The sequence below is a fragment of the Oreochromis niloticus genome, linkage group LG3, assembly GCF_001858045.2.
Source record: "Oreochromis niloticus isolate F11D_XX linkage group LG3, O_niloticus_UMD_NMBU, whole genome shotgun sequence".
Classification (NCBI taxonomy): domain Eukaryota; kingdom Metazoa; phylum Chordata; class Actinopteri; order Cichliformes; family Cichlidae; genus Oreochromis; species Oreochromis niloticus.
Genome location: NC_031967.2, coordinates 65,740,796 through 65,758,619, shown reverse-complemented (window position 1 = coordinate 65,758,619; position 17,824 = coordinate 65,740,796). Strand labels below are relative to the sequence as shown.

Sequence of the window (17,824 nt, the reverse complement as noted above, 5' to 3'; positions counted from 1 at the left end):
GCCTTCAATGGGGTGTCACAGGGTCCCCAGGAAAAAAAAAATGTAAATGTAAAATAACTCTGTCTGTCTGTCTCATCACGGTCACCTAAATGCACAGTAATGGCAGGTTTTGTAATAAAGCCGATCGCGCTAACATAATATGCACTGTTAGTTGATTATTTACCTGCCGCATTAACGGGAGAGGACGTGCAAACATTACCGCTGCTGCTGAGTTCAGATTCACGAGTCCGGAGCGGAATTAAAAACACGACATTCATTTAAGGTCATCGAGTGTTTTGTGAGCAAATGCTTTTGCAGATTCGTAGTGTTTCCTCCCTTAAGTGAAATATCTACTTTGCAAGTATTGCAAGTTGCCCTGTTGTCATCCATTCTCGTAAAGTATAAACAAACTTTTGAGCGTTTGAGCCGCCATGTTTCCTGCCAGGTAAATGACGCTCCGCAACGTGGTGACGTCATTCGGGGCGACTGGAATCGATAAGGGAATTGTTTGCAAAAATGGCAAACAATTCCAAGGAATTGAAACCGTGGGAACCGGTTCTCAACAAGAACCGGTTTTCGATACCCATCCCTACCTGTCAGGACTCTTGCTGCAGCATTTTGGATGAGCTGAAGACTTTTCAGCGAGTTTTTAGGACATCCTGATAATAATGAATTACAGTAGTCCAGCCTAGAAGTAATGAATGCATGAACTAGTTTTTCAGTGTCATTCTGAGACAGGATATTTCTAATTTTAGAGATGTTGCACAAATGGAAGAAAGCAGTCTTACATATTTGTTTAATATGTGCGCTGAAGGACATGTCCTGGTCAAAAATGACTCCAAGGTTCCTCACAGCATTACTGGAGGCCAAGGTAATGCCATCCAGAGTAAGAATCTGCTTAGATACCATATTTCTAAGATTTTCAGGGCCGAGCTAAAGAACCATGCACAAAATAAAAAGGTTCTTTGACGTATGATATGTTTAAGACATATTGACATATTCATCCCTTCCGCCTCCCTCCCTCTCAAACTGTCTTATTGAGATTAGATCCTGGTTCTCCTCCAGTTTTCTCAAACTTAACAGTAATAAAACTGAAGTTTTACTTGTTGGTACAGCCTCTATCGTAACCAAATCCCACAGTTTCTCCATTAACATTGAAAATTCTCCCACCCTTCACTCCCCTCGGGTAAAGACTTTGGATGTCATACTTGATAATACTCTCTCATTCCAGTCTCACGTTAATTACATAACCCTGCATACTTCCACTTACGTAATATTAACCGACTCCGTCCCTTCCTTCCTCCCCATGCTGCTGCCATCCTTGTCCACAGTCTTATTACTTCTCGGACTGATTACTGCAGTTCCCTCTTTTCTGGTCTCCCCAAAAAGTCCCTTCATAAACTTCAACTTCTTCAAAACTCTGCAGCTCGGGTCATAACTCATATTACCCCAGTTCTTCAGCAGCTTCACTGGTTGCCCATAGAAGCCAGGATTAACTTTAAAATCTTACTTCTCGTGTCCATAAATCTGCTCCTTCATATCTGTGTGATCTGCTCCATATGACCACTGTTTCCTCCCCTCTCAGATCCTCATCTGCCATTCATCTTGTTGTTCCTTCTGCTCGTCTCACCACTATAGGAACAGAGCCTTCAGTCGCTCTGCTCCTCAGCTCTGGAACTCTCTTCCTCCAGCCATAAGAAATATAGACTCTCTTCCCTTATTTACAATTCAATTCAATTCAATTCAATTTTATTTATATAGCGCCAAATCACAACAAAAGTCGCCTCAAGGCGACTTTTGTTTTACAGTTCAAAACACATCTGTTCAAACTGGCTTATTCGCTTTAGTGCTGATTTTATCTGTTGTCAAGCTTTGTTTTGCAATTTTAACTTATTTTATCTATTTTAATAACTATTGCCCCTTTTATTTTTTGTCTTTTGTAAGGTGACCTTAAATAAAATGTATTATTATTATCAGTGTTGGGTAAGTTACTTTAAATTAGTAACTTAGTTACATTACTAGTTACTTCTCTAAAAAAGTAACTCAGTTACTTCAAGTTACTCGTTACTTTCAAAGTAACTAGTTACTAGGGAAAGTAACTTTGGTTTTACTCAGAATTCTCTTGTTAATGTGTTGCTTCCGTAACTGGATACCCAGCAAGATTGTCAGTCTTCTAGCTTGCTTACTTGCCACAAGTGCACTGTGCCACCTACCAACAGAAAGGAAAAAATAATGTGCACATTTCCACGAGAGAAATCCCACGCCTGGACCGTCGTTGAGCGCCGCCATGATTCTAGCCTGCTTTTTACATCCAACACAAAAACTGCAGTCGTGGTGCTTTTGATTGTACTCAGAACTTGGAAATTCTTCCTTCTGAATAGGAAGATGTAGGTAACACCAGACTGCAGATGAGCTGCATACAGAGCTGGACTGGGACAAAAAAATCGTCCCGGGCATTTTGACTAGAGACCCGCCCACCATTATAGGAAAAATCATAAAGCCTTTGAATGAAAATAAACACTATTGTGACAGTGATGTACACTGTTCTGATGGTATATATGTATCAATCTATCAATTGTTTGTTGCAAGACTCAGATAATTATTTTTTTCAAAGCGAGACATTTTAAATGAGAATAATAAATAAAAGTATTTCTTTGTGCCCCCCTTTGCCTGTTAATGCCCTACCTGGCCCCCTGGCAACACTTTGCTAGACCCGCCCCTGCACAGTTACCAGCTGTCAGCTACTTAGAAAAGGATCCTGGTGTTATTTGTCTCTCAGAAACAGTTCATAACTTCCCTTCAACTCATTCATGTCACCTAACAGGTAAACCTGTTTCTCCATCACCTGTTCAGCTCTGATGATTCAGTAAGGACATCTCCTGGTTTCATCTTCATGTTTCCCTCTCACCAGATAACCAAACTGATATCATGACCAGCAGCTTTACAGCTGTGGCTCCAGCAAACATCAGCTGATACTAGAAATTAATATTAAATAAATTCTAACAACAGCTGATCAAGCTTAAACGTGCTGCTGTTGTTTAACGCGACATCCGCTGGTTTCCTCTTTCTGGCGCAAAGTGGGCGATAAATAAACAAGAGAGAAAAGCCGATCAGCTGATCATTTCGTGATTGAAGTAGAAACGGGAGAGAATGAGAGAAGAAGAGGCAGCTGTGCAGCTTCAGCTTTGTGTCTTTTTCATTCTAGCTGAAGTCCGGGACAAACTGTGTTCCTTTTCACCTCAGTACGAAACGCGTAATATTTTCTCTGAATACGAGACGATTCTGTTTTTTACGGGACGGTTGGCAACTCTAATAATTAACCGTATGAACAAAATAAAGTTCAACATCAGTAACATAGCACCCACCCAGCTGTATAGAAACTCCGTCATGCTAGCTAGCACGCAGTACGAAAATGTCAGCATAACGAAAATAAACTCCACCTAAACTTGGTTTATATCTGACTCCGATAGACTGCAGGTCATAACTTCTTACCTGAAGTTCAGTTCACCTGACACGCGGACCGGCGGCTGCTTCGGGTCTCTCCTCTTGCCTCCCTTTTCCTTCGTCCACCTGCTGGCTTCCACCACTTGCTAATGTTATTGAATCTGTGGAAGCTCCGCGATATCCACCACACGAAGTAACGAGTAACGAGCCTATCTAAATCCCAGTAACGAGTAACGCGTTCCTGGTTTTGGCATAATAACTAGTTACCGTGCTCGTTACCACAATAATAACGTAGTTACTGTAACGCGTTACTTAATAACGCGTTAGTCCCAACACTGATTATTATTATTATTACCATGACCTCTACCTCTTGTCTTCCATCAGGCCTGTAGAGTGCATTTCCTGATTTAAGGCCGAGACCACGTTCCTGTGAAGGGTCTCAGTCTTGTGTCTGTTGGTATCACAGTAACAGTCTACTTCCAAAAATTTTCTACAAAACACGAATGTGGCGCTAATTATGAGGTATCAGCCTTGCAGATAAAAATAAATCCCAACACTTCGGAATATCTGTCCCCCTTCCTTGTTCCACAGAATGGTGTGATGCTAGTCTGTCTTTGAATGTGATTGGCCACATGGTGTGCCCATAAAAATAAAGTCCTGCCCCTGCCTGCATGGATTCTTAGGAGGGCTAAAACGTCGTCTCTTATTGTTCGCTACAAAGAATTGGCTTTTAGAGCCGGCTAGTACATGAAAAAAAACATCACTAATACCAAAGGGCTCAATTTTGGCTTATCTGAACACGTTGTAGAGGACCCAACACACCCCTCACACACACTCTTCACCCTGCTGCCTTCTGGAAAGACGTACCAGAGCATTCGGGCCCTCACTGCCAGACTGTGACAGTTTCCTCCCCCCGGCCGTCAGAATCCTGAACACTCAGTGACTGGACTGATACACACACACACACACACACACACACACACACACACACACAGACGCACACCTTCATTGACGTGACTACCAAGCACTTATCTGCAGAATCTCACACTCATACAGACACACACACACACACAAAGTAACTTTTGTACGATACTCAGTATTTTGCACATTTCCATGTCTTGTGTCTGTGTTGTCCTGTTCTGTCTGGAGTTTCACTGGCTTGTCTTGTTTTGCAGTTTTTGCACATTACACTTTCTGTAGTCCTGTGTTTGTCTGTCATATGTCACATGTAGCACCAGGGTCTCAGAGAAACGTGGGCTTGTTTCACTCTGTACTGTACCACTGTACATGGTGGAATGACAATAAAAGCCACTTGGCTTGACTTGGCTGTAAGACGTAGGTGGAAAAGGACTTTGTTAGTCCCTTGTTAGCCCTACCTGTTGACCCCTGGACCCTGTCCTGTCCCTGTAACTGGTCCCCAGAATCGTGAGTAGAAGAACGTGTGGATCACTGTATCATAGCTCCAGTGACGATGACTTTTTAATGCCACCGCACACACAGTTAAGACAGGCTGAAGTTTCTTTAACTGGAAACTTTCTGGAACAGGATAAAGATTCATTTTTTCCTAAGTTTCTTTATTGATTAGTCTTTTGAGTAATACTTCATGTAAATGTTGTCTCATTTATTTGAGAAGAAAGAGAACACAGAGACCATATTAATAATAACAGTAAGACTTACATTGTTTCTGACCTGCTCCCGAAGGATCTGTGCCTCTTTTCCTACATCACCTGGATTTTTACAGGTGGCCTGGGCAACAGCGTGGAAGAGGCAGTTCTGATCTTCTGAATTTACTGGGATCACGGTTCCATCTGGTCTCAGGATTTCAAAATGACCACTGCACGGGCTCTGTTCACCACGAATCCGTTTAGTTATCTTTGAGAAGAACCCCCTCCTCCTGTAAAAAATACATTAATAAACCAAAAGAACAACAAATTAGTCACTCTGGACAAAAAAGGGAAAAGGTGAGACTAACAAATCTCCCTGTAAATATAAGTAGTCCATAACATTTGTTTATTACTTTAAAATTTATTTAAGAGTTTTGATTGGGACCAATAATAATGTTGTTGTACATAAAATCTGTCATGTAGGTTGTGTCCACCAGTGAAGCTGTTGGAATAATATTGATGAATGAGTAATAATCCTTCCCGTTCCATTAGATCCAAAAGTTTGTATTTATGAAGAAGCATAAGGAAAACGAATGTTGGAAATAATGTATATAATCAGATTAAACTATAACAGTAAAGGAAGTCAATTCAATTTTGTTTTATATATCACCAAACCACAACACCCAGTGCATCATGGGAATCCCCCAGCAGTGTACACCTATTGCAGTAAAACTAAGGGAGGATTCAGGGTCACCTGATCCAGCCCTAACTATATGCTTTAGCAAAAAGTAAGTTTGAAGCCTAATCTTAAAATTAGAGATAGTGTCTGTTTCCCGAATTGAAATGTATGCTATGTCTTAAAATGTAATATAATGTAAATAGAATTGGTCCTAGCACTGAACCCTGTGGAACACCATAATTGACCTTAGTGTGTGAAGAGGACTCTCCATTTACTTGAACAAATTGGAGTCTATTAGATAGATATGATACAAACCACTGCAGTGCAGTACCTGTAATACCTACAGCATGTTCTAATCGCTCTAATAGGATATTATGGTCAACAGTATCGAACGCAGCTCTAAGGTCTAGCAGGACAAGCACAGAGATGAGTCCACTGTCAGAGGCCATAAGAAGATCATTTGTAATGTGGAGATTCAGAAATTCTTTTATTGCTGCCATATAACCTGCATTATTATAATTGCATTAATAACATGTTTTACAGCATTATTTGATTAGTAATATTTCTTACAGGGTTCATATTGCATTGAATATGTTTGTCATCACATTCATTCTATTCACAGGTAGTTTATTTTATACACATTGCATATCTGTGCTTGTTTAGAGTTGATGTTCCATCCAAGAGGGTTTTAAGCTTCACTGGTGAGAGTGTCCAGGTGATACATGTTGAGGGAAGATGAGAACATAGCAGGTTAATTGCATGCATGCTTACAATACACATAAATCTAGGGACAGGTCTGAGCGAAGGCCCAAGTGTCTTCTGCTCCTTCTTGAAACTTGCTGCAATTTAGTCTACTTAGTGATTAATGACGAGTGTCCATTATTAGCTCTTAGAGACCCTGTAGCTTGAAGTTGGTTACCTTAAAAGGCAAGTGTCTTTGACCTCTTTGTAACTGGCTGCCCTTTTAGCGACCTGGTAACAGATGACTGGAGGAGATAACCAGCCCTCAGATACTCTGAAGGCTTAGGACTATGATTGTGCATGGAAGGTGTTATGGAAAAGAGAAGTTATATGTCTGTGTCTAGCTATTAAAAAATGTACAAGATGTACCATTGTCTGCAAAACAATGACTGCACATAATGTATTTTTGACCTGTATTTGACGCCATGGGGGGGCGGATACCCCAATGCTTTAAAAGTGTTTTCCACATGTATTTTTAGCAGAGAGACAGAGAAGACTCATGCTGTAATTTTGTTCTGTATTAATAAACTCATCGTTTGATTGCACTTCTCTGGGGCCTCCGTGGTTTGTTTCACTGCTCTACATTGATCGATTTCGCGACATGTGTTATAAATATTCTTGTTTTATTCTCATTAAATAAATATGTGTATAAATATGTGGATTCATGTTTTAGTCCTGGATGTTGATGCTTGTTTGTTTGAAAGGACACAGATGGACCTTGTTTCCTTCTTTCCTTCCTTTTTGTGTCCTCTGTGCTTCATCTGCTGCTCTTCACTCTGTTACTTTGGACTGATTTCACTCACACTTTGTTTCCATGGTGTCTTTGCGTCACGCTGACAGCACGTGAACAACACGACATGTTTGATCTCAAAGAAGGAGCAGCATCCTCTCTCCAACCTGTTTCTCCATCTTCTACAACACCTGATTCATTCCAGTTTCTCTGCTTTCATTTTGATTCATGTCAACATGAAGCCTGAACGTCTGTGATGAACACACTATCAGCATCACTGACATGTTTCATCATTTAAAAACACTTCCTGTCACTGTGGTGGTTACAGTGACATCATGCAGTTTGTGTTTTGACCTCCAGAGGGCGACAAATCAGCACAGACAGAGAGCTCCATTCAAACTTTGCTGCCATCAGGAATAATTCTTCAAATATAATCATCAGTGTTTGAGCAGTTATGATATCAGGGACGATCTAGACACGTGTGACAATACTGAACATGTCACATGACACACCTTAAACATCATGTGATCCACTCTCAGTCTGCACTTTCATTCATGACTTCAGCAGGTTGAAATGAGCTTTGAAGAAACATCATTTTAGTGCTGAAATATTCAAACGCTGCAGGAAGAAGAACAACAAAGTGATGACAGATGTTTGTGTTTCAAACAGGAAAACCAACAGCAATAAATCACTACCTGCCAGAGGTTTGGGAATTTCCAAGACTTCGGTAAATGCAGCACAGTGTTTCGATGCTCCCGAGTGTCCTCAAACGCCGCATTAGGCTCAAAGTTTACTTTCACTTCCTGAACTTCGTGGAGTGGAGCTTGTTGTTGGTGTGTGTAACAAAACTGTAAGTTTGCTTTGTTTCCTCCTTTAACAGTTTGTCTTTAGGAACTTTACTGTTTGTTCAGCTCATGTTTGATTTCTTCACACAACAAACTGTGTGTGTTTGTATTTCCGGTCTCTCCATTAAAGTCAGTGTGTAATGTTTTCCTGGTTAACATCAGCTGTGTGCAGCTTAGTTCAGCACAAATCTGCCGCTCCATAGTTCACGGTAACGGACTCACAACTGGACCAACGAGGCCGAGTGTGTCCGCCACTCTGAGCTACGTTCCTGTTTGTGTATTTGTAGTTTGTACTTTGTGAGTTCACAGTCCACAGAGGACGCAGCGCAGTGATGACGTCACAGCCCTTTACCTCCTTTACTGTCACTTTGATTAATATTTACACACGAGACACCAGACAGCATGCTAACGCCAAGCTAAAGCTAAGCTAGCCAAGAGCCCAGAGTGACGTTAAAGCTGAGTAAACACTGACCCCAGACCAGCACCGTGATAAAGTGAGCTGCTGCTGCTGAACTTGAACAGGTAACACAGTGATGAGCAGTCAGGCTGCAGGTTTCTACCTGTTCATGTTTCTACAGTAAATCACTTTGAAGTGTCTTTGTGCTGTTTCATCTTTATTTGTGTTCATAAACACTCAGAGAAACATCACGTGACCTCATCAGGATCTGTGTTGGTGTGTGGGGCTGTAGCCTCAGCTTTATGTTGTTACATGGTCATTATGACACTGTTCATTTTACAGAGTAACATGAAAGTAATGTTATGCGGAGTAATTAGGTAACGTACTCCATTACTTTTAATTAAAGTGTTCTGTGTAATATGTGTAATAATGACTTTTTTGAGTAATGACCAACACTGATCACAACAAAGAGGAAATGCCTCCAACATGCACAAACATTTGACCCACAACATGCAGTTAATGTGCACAAATGTCTTTGATATGCTGCTCAGTGATGGTGGTGACTGTCAGAGCAGAGCTACTGAGAATCAATAAGTAATATCAATGATGGAATCACTAAATTCTTATCATCCCTGTCAGTATCATACATGTGCTGTATAATGTGATAAATGTAGAGGTGCTGGCTGTTCTCTCACTCTGCTGTTTAGCTGTAAAGGACGCCTCCCTGCCTTTGTCTCATTCATGACCTTTAATAGTCTCTTCTAACATGCGGAGATCTTTTAGTGTCTGTGACCAGGGTCCAGCAGCAGAGTTGATGATTGATGGTCAGCAGCTGACTGACTTACTGGATGGAGGAAGCTTCTCATTACCAGTAAATCAGTGTTTGTGCAGTTCTCTGCAAACTCAGCTGATCCTCTTTGAATCATGGATCAGCTGAAATGTTTGAAAATGTTCTTCAAACATGTTGAATTGACTGAATATTAAAGGTGGGCGGATCGATCCAAATATCGATAGTATCATTTATAGTATCAGCCTTTCTCTACAACCTTCATCTCCCCATTAAAGTCACACACAGCACTGTGCTGCTGTCCTTAAAAATAAAATGTCTGACTGCATCCAGCTGACACTGAGATGAAGCAGGAAAGAAGCAGCTGATATTTGGACAGCACACATGATGGAAAGGAGGATTTCAGTTGATGTGCACATGAATGATTTGTGTTTCCTCCGCAGGTGAAGGTAGAAAGTGTGTGTGAGCTGAATTGAGCAGCATGGATCAGTGTGAGGACAGAGAGGAGGGAGTCCCTCCCTCTAAAAGCACTCTGTGTGGGGAACATGAGAGCCAGACCAAAGCTCAGAGGTGAGATGACCATCTCTAACTGTCCATGACTCTTCTCCATGTCACAGCTCAGCACTCACATCACTGCTCCATCATTATTCACAGGAGGAAACGAGGAACTAAACGCAAACATGAACATGAACCTGGACCTGGACCCAGCTCTGTGTCCTTACAGAGTGACTGGTCTAAAGACGCTGGTATTTTCTTTAAATCAGATGTGTGTCTTCCTTCAGAGAGGTAATGTGTGTATAAATGTTGTTGTGTGTTTGTGAATAAATCCTCCATCATGTTTAATGTCAGCTCTGTTTCACACACATGTTCATATGTGCAGCGGTGTGTGTTGGAGTGTTTCCACAAACACAGCAGATACTCAGATGATTTTTAGGAAGGGGAGATGTTCTCAAACTGTCTGTCCTAAAACTCTTCCCTCAGTCTGATCCCCACTTCCTGCTCCTCAGCAGTGCTGCTGTTTTCATCACCCAGGACAGAAATGAACTGAACTGTTGTTTCCTCATCAACTTCTTTCTGTCTGCTGAATCTGTAGTGAATCAAAGTGAAACGTGTGAAAATGTTAATGATCCAGTTTGTTAGATGAACGTGTGAATGTTGCAGTGTGCTGTTAAACAGTAACACAGTAACTGTGACGTGTCCTGATCTGACAGTAGATCATGTTTGTGTTCTTGGTCACATGACACAGGTCAGCTGTTCACACAGAGTTCAGCTTCATAGGCTGGAACAGTTTGGAATAATACTGGGAACAATGGTTCTTATATGGAGCTTTTCTCCTCTGAGCACTTTGATACTCGCCTCATTCACACATTTATACGAGTGTGTTTCCTCTTTTCCTGTGAGTTCATATATAAACGATAACACACTGTTAGTGGCTCACACTGGGACTGCATCTTTCATTGTTAATCTCACCTTCAGTGTCACACAGACAGGATCTGATGAGCTTCTTCTTCCTATAATGAAGTGACTGATAAAGAAAGCTGCTTTCAAACATGAAGCAGCGATCCAGCTGCTGATGGCAGCAGCAGCGATGCAGCTGCTGATGGCGGCAGCAGGCGGCAGCAGCGATCCAGCTGCTGATGGCGGCAGCAGCGATCCAGCTGCTCTTGGCAGCAGCGATGCAGCTGCTGATGGCGGCGGCAGTGATGCAGCTGCTCTTGGCAGCAGCGATCCAGCTGCTGATGGCGGCAGGCCGACCACAATGATGAATCTGCAGACAGCTGGATCAATGTGACAGATCAGGAGGAGAGCAGGATTCATCCAGAGGAGTTTACTGCACCTTACTGGCTGTGCTGATCTGACAGTCAGAGCAAGTTTGTTCCACAGTGTTGATGCTGAAACAGTGAAACACAGTCCTGTGTTTGAACCCTGACCTTTGACCCTGTAACAGTCATTTTGTTGAGTCTGTGTTTCCACATGCCTCGCTAGTTTAGAGACTTATTCCTCATGAAGAACGAAAAACAAGACAGAACATCTTCAACCGGTCTTTAACTCGCTAACGAGGGAAGCTTTGGTCAGAACCAGGCTGTGGAGCTTAATGCTCCTCACGTGTCTCCAGACCAACTCCTTCAAAGAGCAGCTCTCCTCGTAGCTATTTATTGACAACTGTTACAAGTTGAAATCTGACCTGAAACATTCTCAGATTGTTACAAAGATTCATTAAAAAGAAAACAATGAAAGAGAAAAGATCCAAATGTTAGACTTGGTCATTTGCTGTTTGAGGACAGTGACGCTCATATCTGTGGGGAAAGTGTGACCTGAGTGGGTTCATGTTTGTCTTTAAAGAGCTGCTCTGATTCTCTTTGTGTCTGATCTGTTAAACAGTCTGAGAGGTCACACAGAGACCCAGCAGCTAAAGCCTGGATCATACTGGCTGCTGTTACTCCATCAGGACAACACTGAACCACAGTGCTGTTCATGGAAATCAATCAGTGAACTTTACACTGTATTACCAAAAGTACTGACTCGCCTGCCTTCACAGATGTAAACTTGAATGACATCATATTCTGAATCCACAGGGTTTAATATGATGTCAGCCAAGAGTTCAACATATAACAGCTTAAACTTTTCTAAAAAGGTTTTTTCACAGGTTTAAAAGTGTTTACGGGGATTTTTAACGGTTCTTTCAGAAGCACAGACACAGGGAAGCAGCAAAACTGACTGAACACAGCTTTTAGAGGCTAAATTCACATTTTAATAATGAAAGTGGCTTCATTTGTGTGTGTGTGTGTGTGTGTGTGTGTGTGTGTGTGTGTGTCCATGGTTCCTCCACAGAGGGGACCAGCAGAGCTCAGAGGTTCCCAGTGGTCAGTCTGCCCAGCAGCATCAAACACAGCTGGACTCCATATTTATGGTCTGTACATGTACAACAACTACTTTATTATTAAAATTAATAATAATACATTTATTTATAGGTCCCTTTCAGAACACCAAGGACTCTGTGGACTAAATGACCAAAAGGAAACAAACTTTGAAATCAGACGGAGCAAATGTGATCACAGGGAAACGTTTTAAACATCGAAGCTTTAAACAAAAACCAAAGTGAAACAGTTTGTAGTTGAGATCAGTGGGAATGAAGCTGAATAACTGTTTCTTCAATAACTTTGTCAATGAAAAATAAATGACAAATATGATGTAAACTAGCAGCATTAGCACTTACTAATGATGTGAGTCGACACTTGGCTGTATTGAGACGACCACATTAGGTGGTCCTCAACTGTAATGGAAACCAGTGGATCCAGTCCAGTCGTGGCGACCTGTGGTGAGTCGGTCTGAGCAGCTACTAATGGAAACGGAGACATAGATGTGTTTGTGCTTAATAACAATGAATCACAGGATTTTTACATTACTGTTAAAATCTCATGTTGTTTGTTAAAGTGTGCAGTTCAGGGTGTGTTACTAAAACTGTTGTTTGCTCACTTTCCAAAGACCCAGCCCCCATAAAAAGCAGCCAATCAGCTTCTAAGAGTTACACACCCACACATATCTATCAAGTTAACTCTGGTCTAACACACTTGGATTTAGCTTGTAAAATGTTCCTGTATGAGGACTGAAAATGATTTAAAAAGCAGCCAAAGAATAACTTTGACACACCTTCATAAAGCCTGCAGAGCAAAAGAAAAACTAGCTGAAAGTCTGGCTGCTCTTATGAAAAGTACAGAGAAATTGTGGGTCACTCAACACTTGTGCACAATATAAGAGTTTAAATAAATCTAAAGAGTAACTCAAAATCCTACAATCATACTGAGAAAATCATCTACAGCTAACTATCCAGGTGGATTTGTTTAAGAGAGCTCCATCTGCTGGTGGCCCTCTGCAGGTGCATGAAAGGGGCGTGTTTATAGTGAAAGTAGTAGAGAAAGTAAACCCCATGGGAAGGAGGACTCTCAGCAGCTTCCAGCTCATATTCAGACATTTGACTTCTCACTGAAAGCAGCAAGTTTGAGTGGCTGTACCTTAATTAGAAGAGATAACATGGCCACAGTAATTAGAGTTGATGGAGCAATGCTGTCCTTGTAATGTAGTTTATGATTTTTATACATCTGTTTGTGGACAAGTCCAGTTTTTCTGTAGAGCCTCTCAAGTTGGTGACAGCAGTCAAAGTTCACGTGTAATCCAGAGCAGCAAATCAGGTCCAAATGTGTTGTTCACAGTGAGTGGGATCATCAGTGTGCTGCTATGTTAACATCCTGCAGCAGGATGTGTTTGGTCAGAGAATGGATAGATCACTAAGTCATTGTTGAGTTTAGGGGGATGGTAGACAGCTGGAGTAGGTTCAGCCAGTTGACCCACAGTAGATTAAAAATAACTGAAGGCAGGAGCAGACACCTGTATGACTTTACACCTCTCACATAGATTATTGTCTCTGGGCAGAGCCACAGGGCTGGTAGATGTAAACAAACCTGGAGGAGAGGATTTATTCAACTGAGAAAAGTCACAGAGTTGTGTCTTGATGCTCAATCATCCAGGTGAGTAAATCCCAAAAAGGTTGATTCTGTTCATCTGGATGTTTTCAGTGGGAGAAACGTTTCATCATCATCAGGTGACTTCTTCAGTCTCAGCTGACTGCAGGTTTACAACCTTATAAACAGAACATTTGTATAATGACTGAAACCAGCAGCACTGAAGGAACAATGGGCTGGGAGGTCAGTTCACTGATGATCAGTAAGCATATTGTCAGGACCATTGATCAACAACCACTGATGAATAGTCATGAGTACCATTCACAGAGAGTTGGGGAATGGCTGCAATCACAGCATTGTAAGATGGTGACAGATGTGCCCTTAGGCTCCTCCCCCATTCAGAGATGGTCTTTCCCTTTTCATGTAAATGGCCTCCTTGACTCCGCCCTCAAACCAGCGTTCACATTTACTCAGGACCTTCTTGATGTGATGTTCTTTTGCCTCCCTGGCTGCTGTGTCTGTGGGGATGGTGTTTGTTCTGTGTTGTAGCGTCCTGATGACGCCAGTTTGTGCTCCAGTGGATGATGAGAGTCAAACCTTAAATACTGATCTGTATGTGTAAACAGAGTGAACCTTTAAGACCAGTTGTCTGTACAATCAACTCAGTCACCTGTAACATCTCCAAGTTTCTGGCTTCGATCATCAACCTGTTGGTAGTTCAGCTCTGAACACCAGTGAAATGTTTCTCCCACTGACATCTCTGCATTCATATGAACAGAATCAACGTTTTGGGATCGTGGAGTTGTGGAGAATGTCTCAGTTAATCAGATAAAGTCAGACTTACAATTGGTGAAGAGATCGTGGATGATATGCCCCTTGATCGTAAAGAAGTGGATGTTGTGTAGACTGAAGTTCAGAGTGGTGAGTCATTCATAAATATTCTGTTCCAGCTGCTGGAGGACAACATCATCACTTTTGTGAAGAACGAGCTGAAGAAGATCCAGAAGGCTCTGAATCCAAATAAGCCCCAGTGTTTGGAGTTTCAGAGGGAGGATGATGAGCAGAGCAGCAGCAGAGAGGCATTTGTGAAGATCACAGTGGACTTCCTGAGGAGAATGAAGCAGGAGGAGCTGGCTGACCGTCTGCAGAGCAGTAAGAGGATTTATCTAAAGATTTAATCTGCTAAATAAATGAGACACTTGTGACACCAGTCTGTTCAGTCATTTCTCAGTGGGTCAGAAATTGTCATCAGCGTTTGGTAAAATATGATTGTTGAAGTTGTATTTTTATTATTATTAATATTATTATTCAGAACTTCAAGCTGCAGTTTGTCATCGTAACCTTAAATCTGCACTGAAGAAGAAGTTCCAGTGTGTGTTTGAGGGCATCGCTAAAGCAGGAAACCCAACCCTTCTGAATCAGATCTACACAGAGCTCTACATCACAGAGGGAGGGACTGCAGAGGTCAATGAGGAACATGAGGTCAGACAGATTGAAACAGCATCCAGGAAACCAGACAGACCAGAAACAACAATCAGACAAGAAGACATCTTTAAAGCCTCACCTGGAAGAGATGAACCAATCAGAACAGTGCTGACAAAGGGAGTGGCTGGCATTGGGAAAACAGTCTTAACACAGAAATACAGCCTGGACTGGGCTGAAGACAAAGCCAACCAGGACATCCAGTTCATATTTCCATTCACTTTCAGAGAGCTGAATGTGCTGAAAGAGGAAAAGTTCAGCTTGGTGGAACTTGTTCATCACTTCTTTACTGAAACCAAAGAAGCGGGAATCTGCAGCTTTGAAGACTTCCAGGTTGTGTTCATCTTTGATGGTCTGGATGAGTGTCGACTTCCTCTGGACTTCCACAAAACTACAATCCTAACTGACCCTAGAAAGTCCACCTCAGTGGATGTGCTGCTGATAAACCTCATCAGGGGGAAACTGCTTCCCTCTGTTCGCCTCTGGATAACCACACGACCTGCAGCAGCCAATCAGATCCCTCCTGACTGTGTTGGCATGGTGACAGAGGTCAGAGGGTTCACTGACCCACAGAAGGAGGAGTACTTCAGGAAGCGATTCAGAGATGAGGAGCAGGCCAGCAGGATCATCTCCCACATCAAGAAAGCTCGAAGCCTCCACATCATGTGCCACATCCCAGTCTTCTGCTGGATCACTGCTACAGTTCTGGAGGATGTGCTGGAAACCAGAGAGGGAGGACAGCTGCCCAAGACCCTGACTGAGATGTACATCCACTTCCTGGTGGTTCAGGCCAAAGTGAAGAAGGTCAAGTATGATGGAGGAGCTGAGACAGATCCACACTGGAGTCCAGAGAGCAAGAAGATGATGGAGTCTCTGGGAAAACTGGCTTTTGATCAGCTGCAGAAAGGAAACCTGATCTTCTATGAATCAGACCTGACAGAGTGTGGCATCGATATCAGAGCAGCCTCAGTGTACTCAGGAGTGTTCACACAGATCTTTAAAGAGGAGAGAGGACTGTACCAGGACAAGGTGTTCTGCTTCATCCATCTGAGTGTTCAGGAGTTTCTGGCTGCTCTTCATGTCCATCTGACCTTCATCAACTCTGGACTCAATCTGCTGGAAGAACAACAAACAACCTCGATGTTTAAACATCAATCTTTCCATCAAAGTGCTGTGAACAAGGCTTTACAGAGTCCAAATGGACACCTGGACTTGTTCCTCCGCTTCCTCCTGGGTCTTTCACTGCAGACCAATCAGAGTCTCCTACGAGGCCTGCTGACACAGACAGGAAGTAGCTCACAGACCAATCAGAAAACAGTCCAGTACATCAAGGAGAAGCTCAGTGAGAATCTGTCTGCAGAGAAAAGCATCAATCTGTTCCACTGTCTGAATGAACTGAATGATCGTTCTCTAGTGGAGGAGATCCAACAGTCCCTGAGATCAAGAAGTCTCTCCACAGATAAACTGTCTTCTGCTCAGTGGTCAGCTCTGGTCTTCATCTTACTGTCATCAGAAGAAGATCTGGATGTGTTTGACCTGAAGAAATACTCTGCTTCAGAGGAGGCTCTTCTGAGAATGCTGCCAGTGGTCAAAGCCTCCAACAAAGCTCTGTGAGTACATTTGTACTCATGTCTTTACTTTTAACACCCAACTGTGTCAGTAATTTATTTCGCCAGTCGTTCTGTCTTTGTATGAATTTATATCCTAAAGTTTTGGGCTTTCTCCAATACAACTGTAACCTCTTTGATGCCTCCAGAACTCGGTGCACTCGAGACGCTGAATCCACCATAAACTCTGACATCACTGCTGCTGTTCTGTTATCAGTCTTTGTTTAAAAACTTAGGCTGCATGTGCCTAATGTTGTGATACTTTATATTCACATGCATGGTCCTAGATACATTTCTACTGCAGGTCTATTTTTAGTCACAAATATTGGTGAAACACTTGCTTTTACATGCATGGTGGGTCCTGCATTAAAGAAAGCATTTGAATTACTTAGTGAATCATGGCAGCCAGAGAAACATCCTTAGTTACACTTTAAACTAAACTCTGCTTCGGTTTTCCACAGTGTGTTTGTTGTTTCTTTGTTGTTGTTGGCCTGCTCTCTCCTCTCACTCCAAACTGGTTGCAGCAGATGTTTGTCCCTCCCTGAACCTGCAGACTTGGGTGCAGCACCTCAGTTCATCTTCAGTCTGAAACCAGCTGTTTTAGCTACTTCCCCTCAAGCACACCTTCCCTGGTCATCTCTGCTGTGGTTGCTATAAAATTTAATCTTGATTTAAAAAAAAAGAACAAAAGGAAGAAAAAAAACTCAAGTCAGACTTGATGCCATTTATTAGCAGCATGGTGCCTGTTTGTCAGTCTTTGATGATAAACTGCAGCACAGTCTAAAGCAAACCTTCTGACTTTATTGACTTTATGCATGTATATATTCTTCCTGTTCACCTTGGACACACAACAGCTCTCTGTTTGTTGTGATTGGATCTAGAACACAATTCAGATCAGCCAACATATCCTAATCTAGATGATTTTTAAGGTGGTATCTGGGACGAAAAGTTAAAAATCAGCTTGGATGGCCTGTACTGTATGATGGCCTTGGTTGCACCACATTGATAGCCATGCAGGGTGGTTCACTCCTTGGGCAAGAAGACCGAGGAGTGAGCCACCCTTGGTCAA

The 17,824-nt window shown here is 42.3% G+C and overlaps 1 protein-coding gene across 1 annotated transcript; it reads left to right on the top strand.

Moving 5' to 3' along the window:
• The first annotated feature begins 11,520 nt into the window (after positions 1-11,520).
• On the top strand, positions 11,521-16,762 carry LOC112846300 (protein NLRC3-like). The gene is made up of 3 exons (XM_025905761.1): positions 11,521-12,117; positions 14,617-14,818; positions 14,988-16,762. The coding sequence occupies exons 1-3, from the start codon at positions 12,115-12,117 to the stop codon at positions 16,760-16,762; spliced, it is 1,980 nt and encodes a 659-aa protein (XP_025761546.1). The 5' UTR covers positions 11,521-12,114.
• Positions 16,763-17,824: the final 1,062 nt, after the last annotated feature.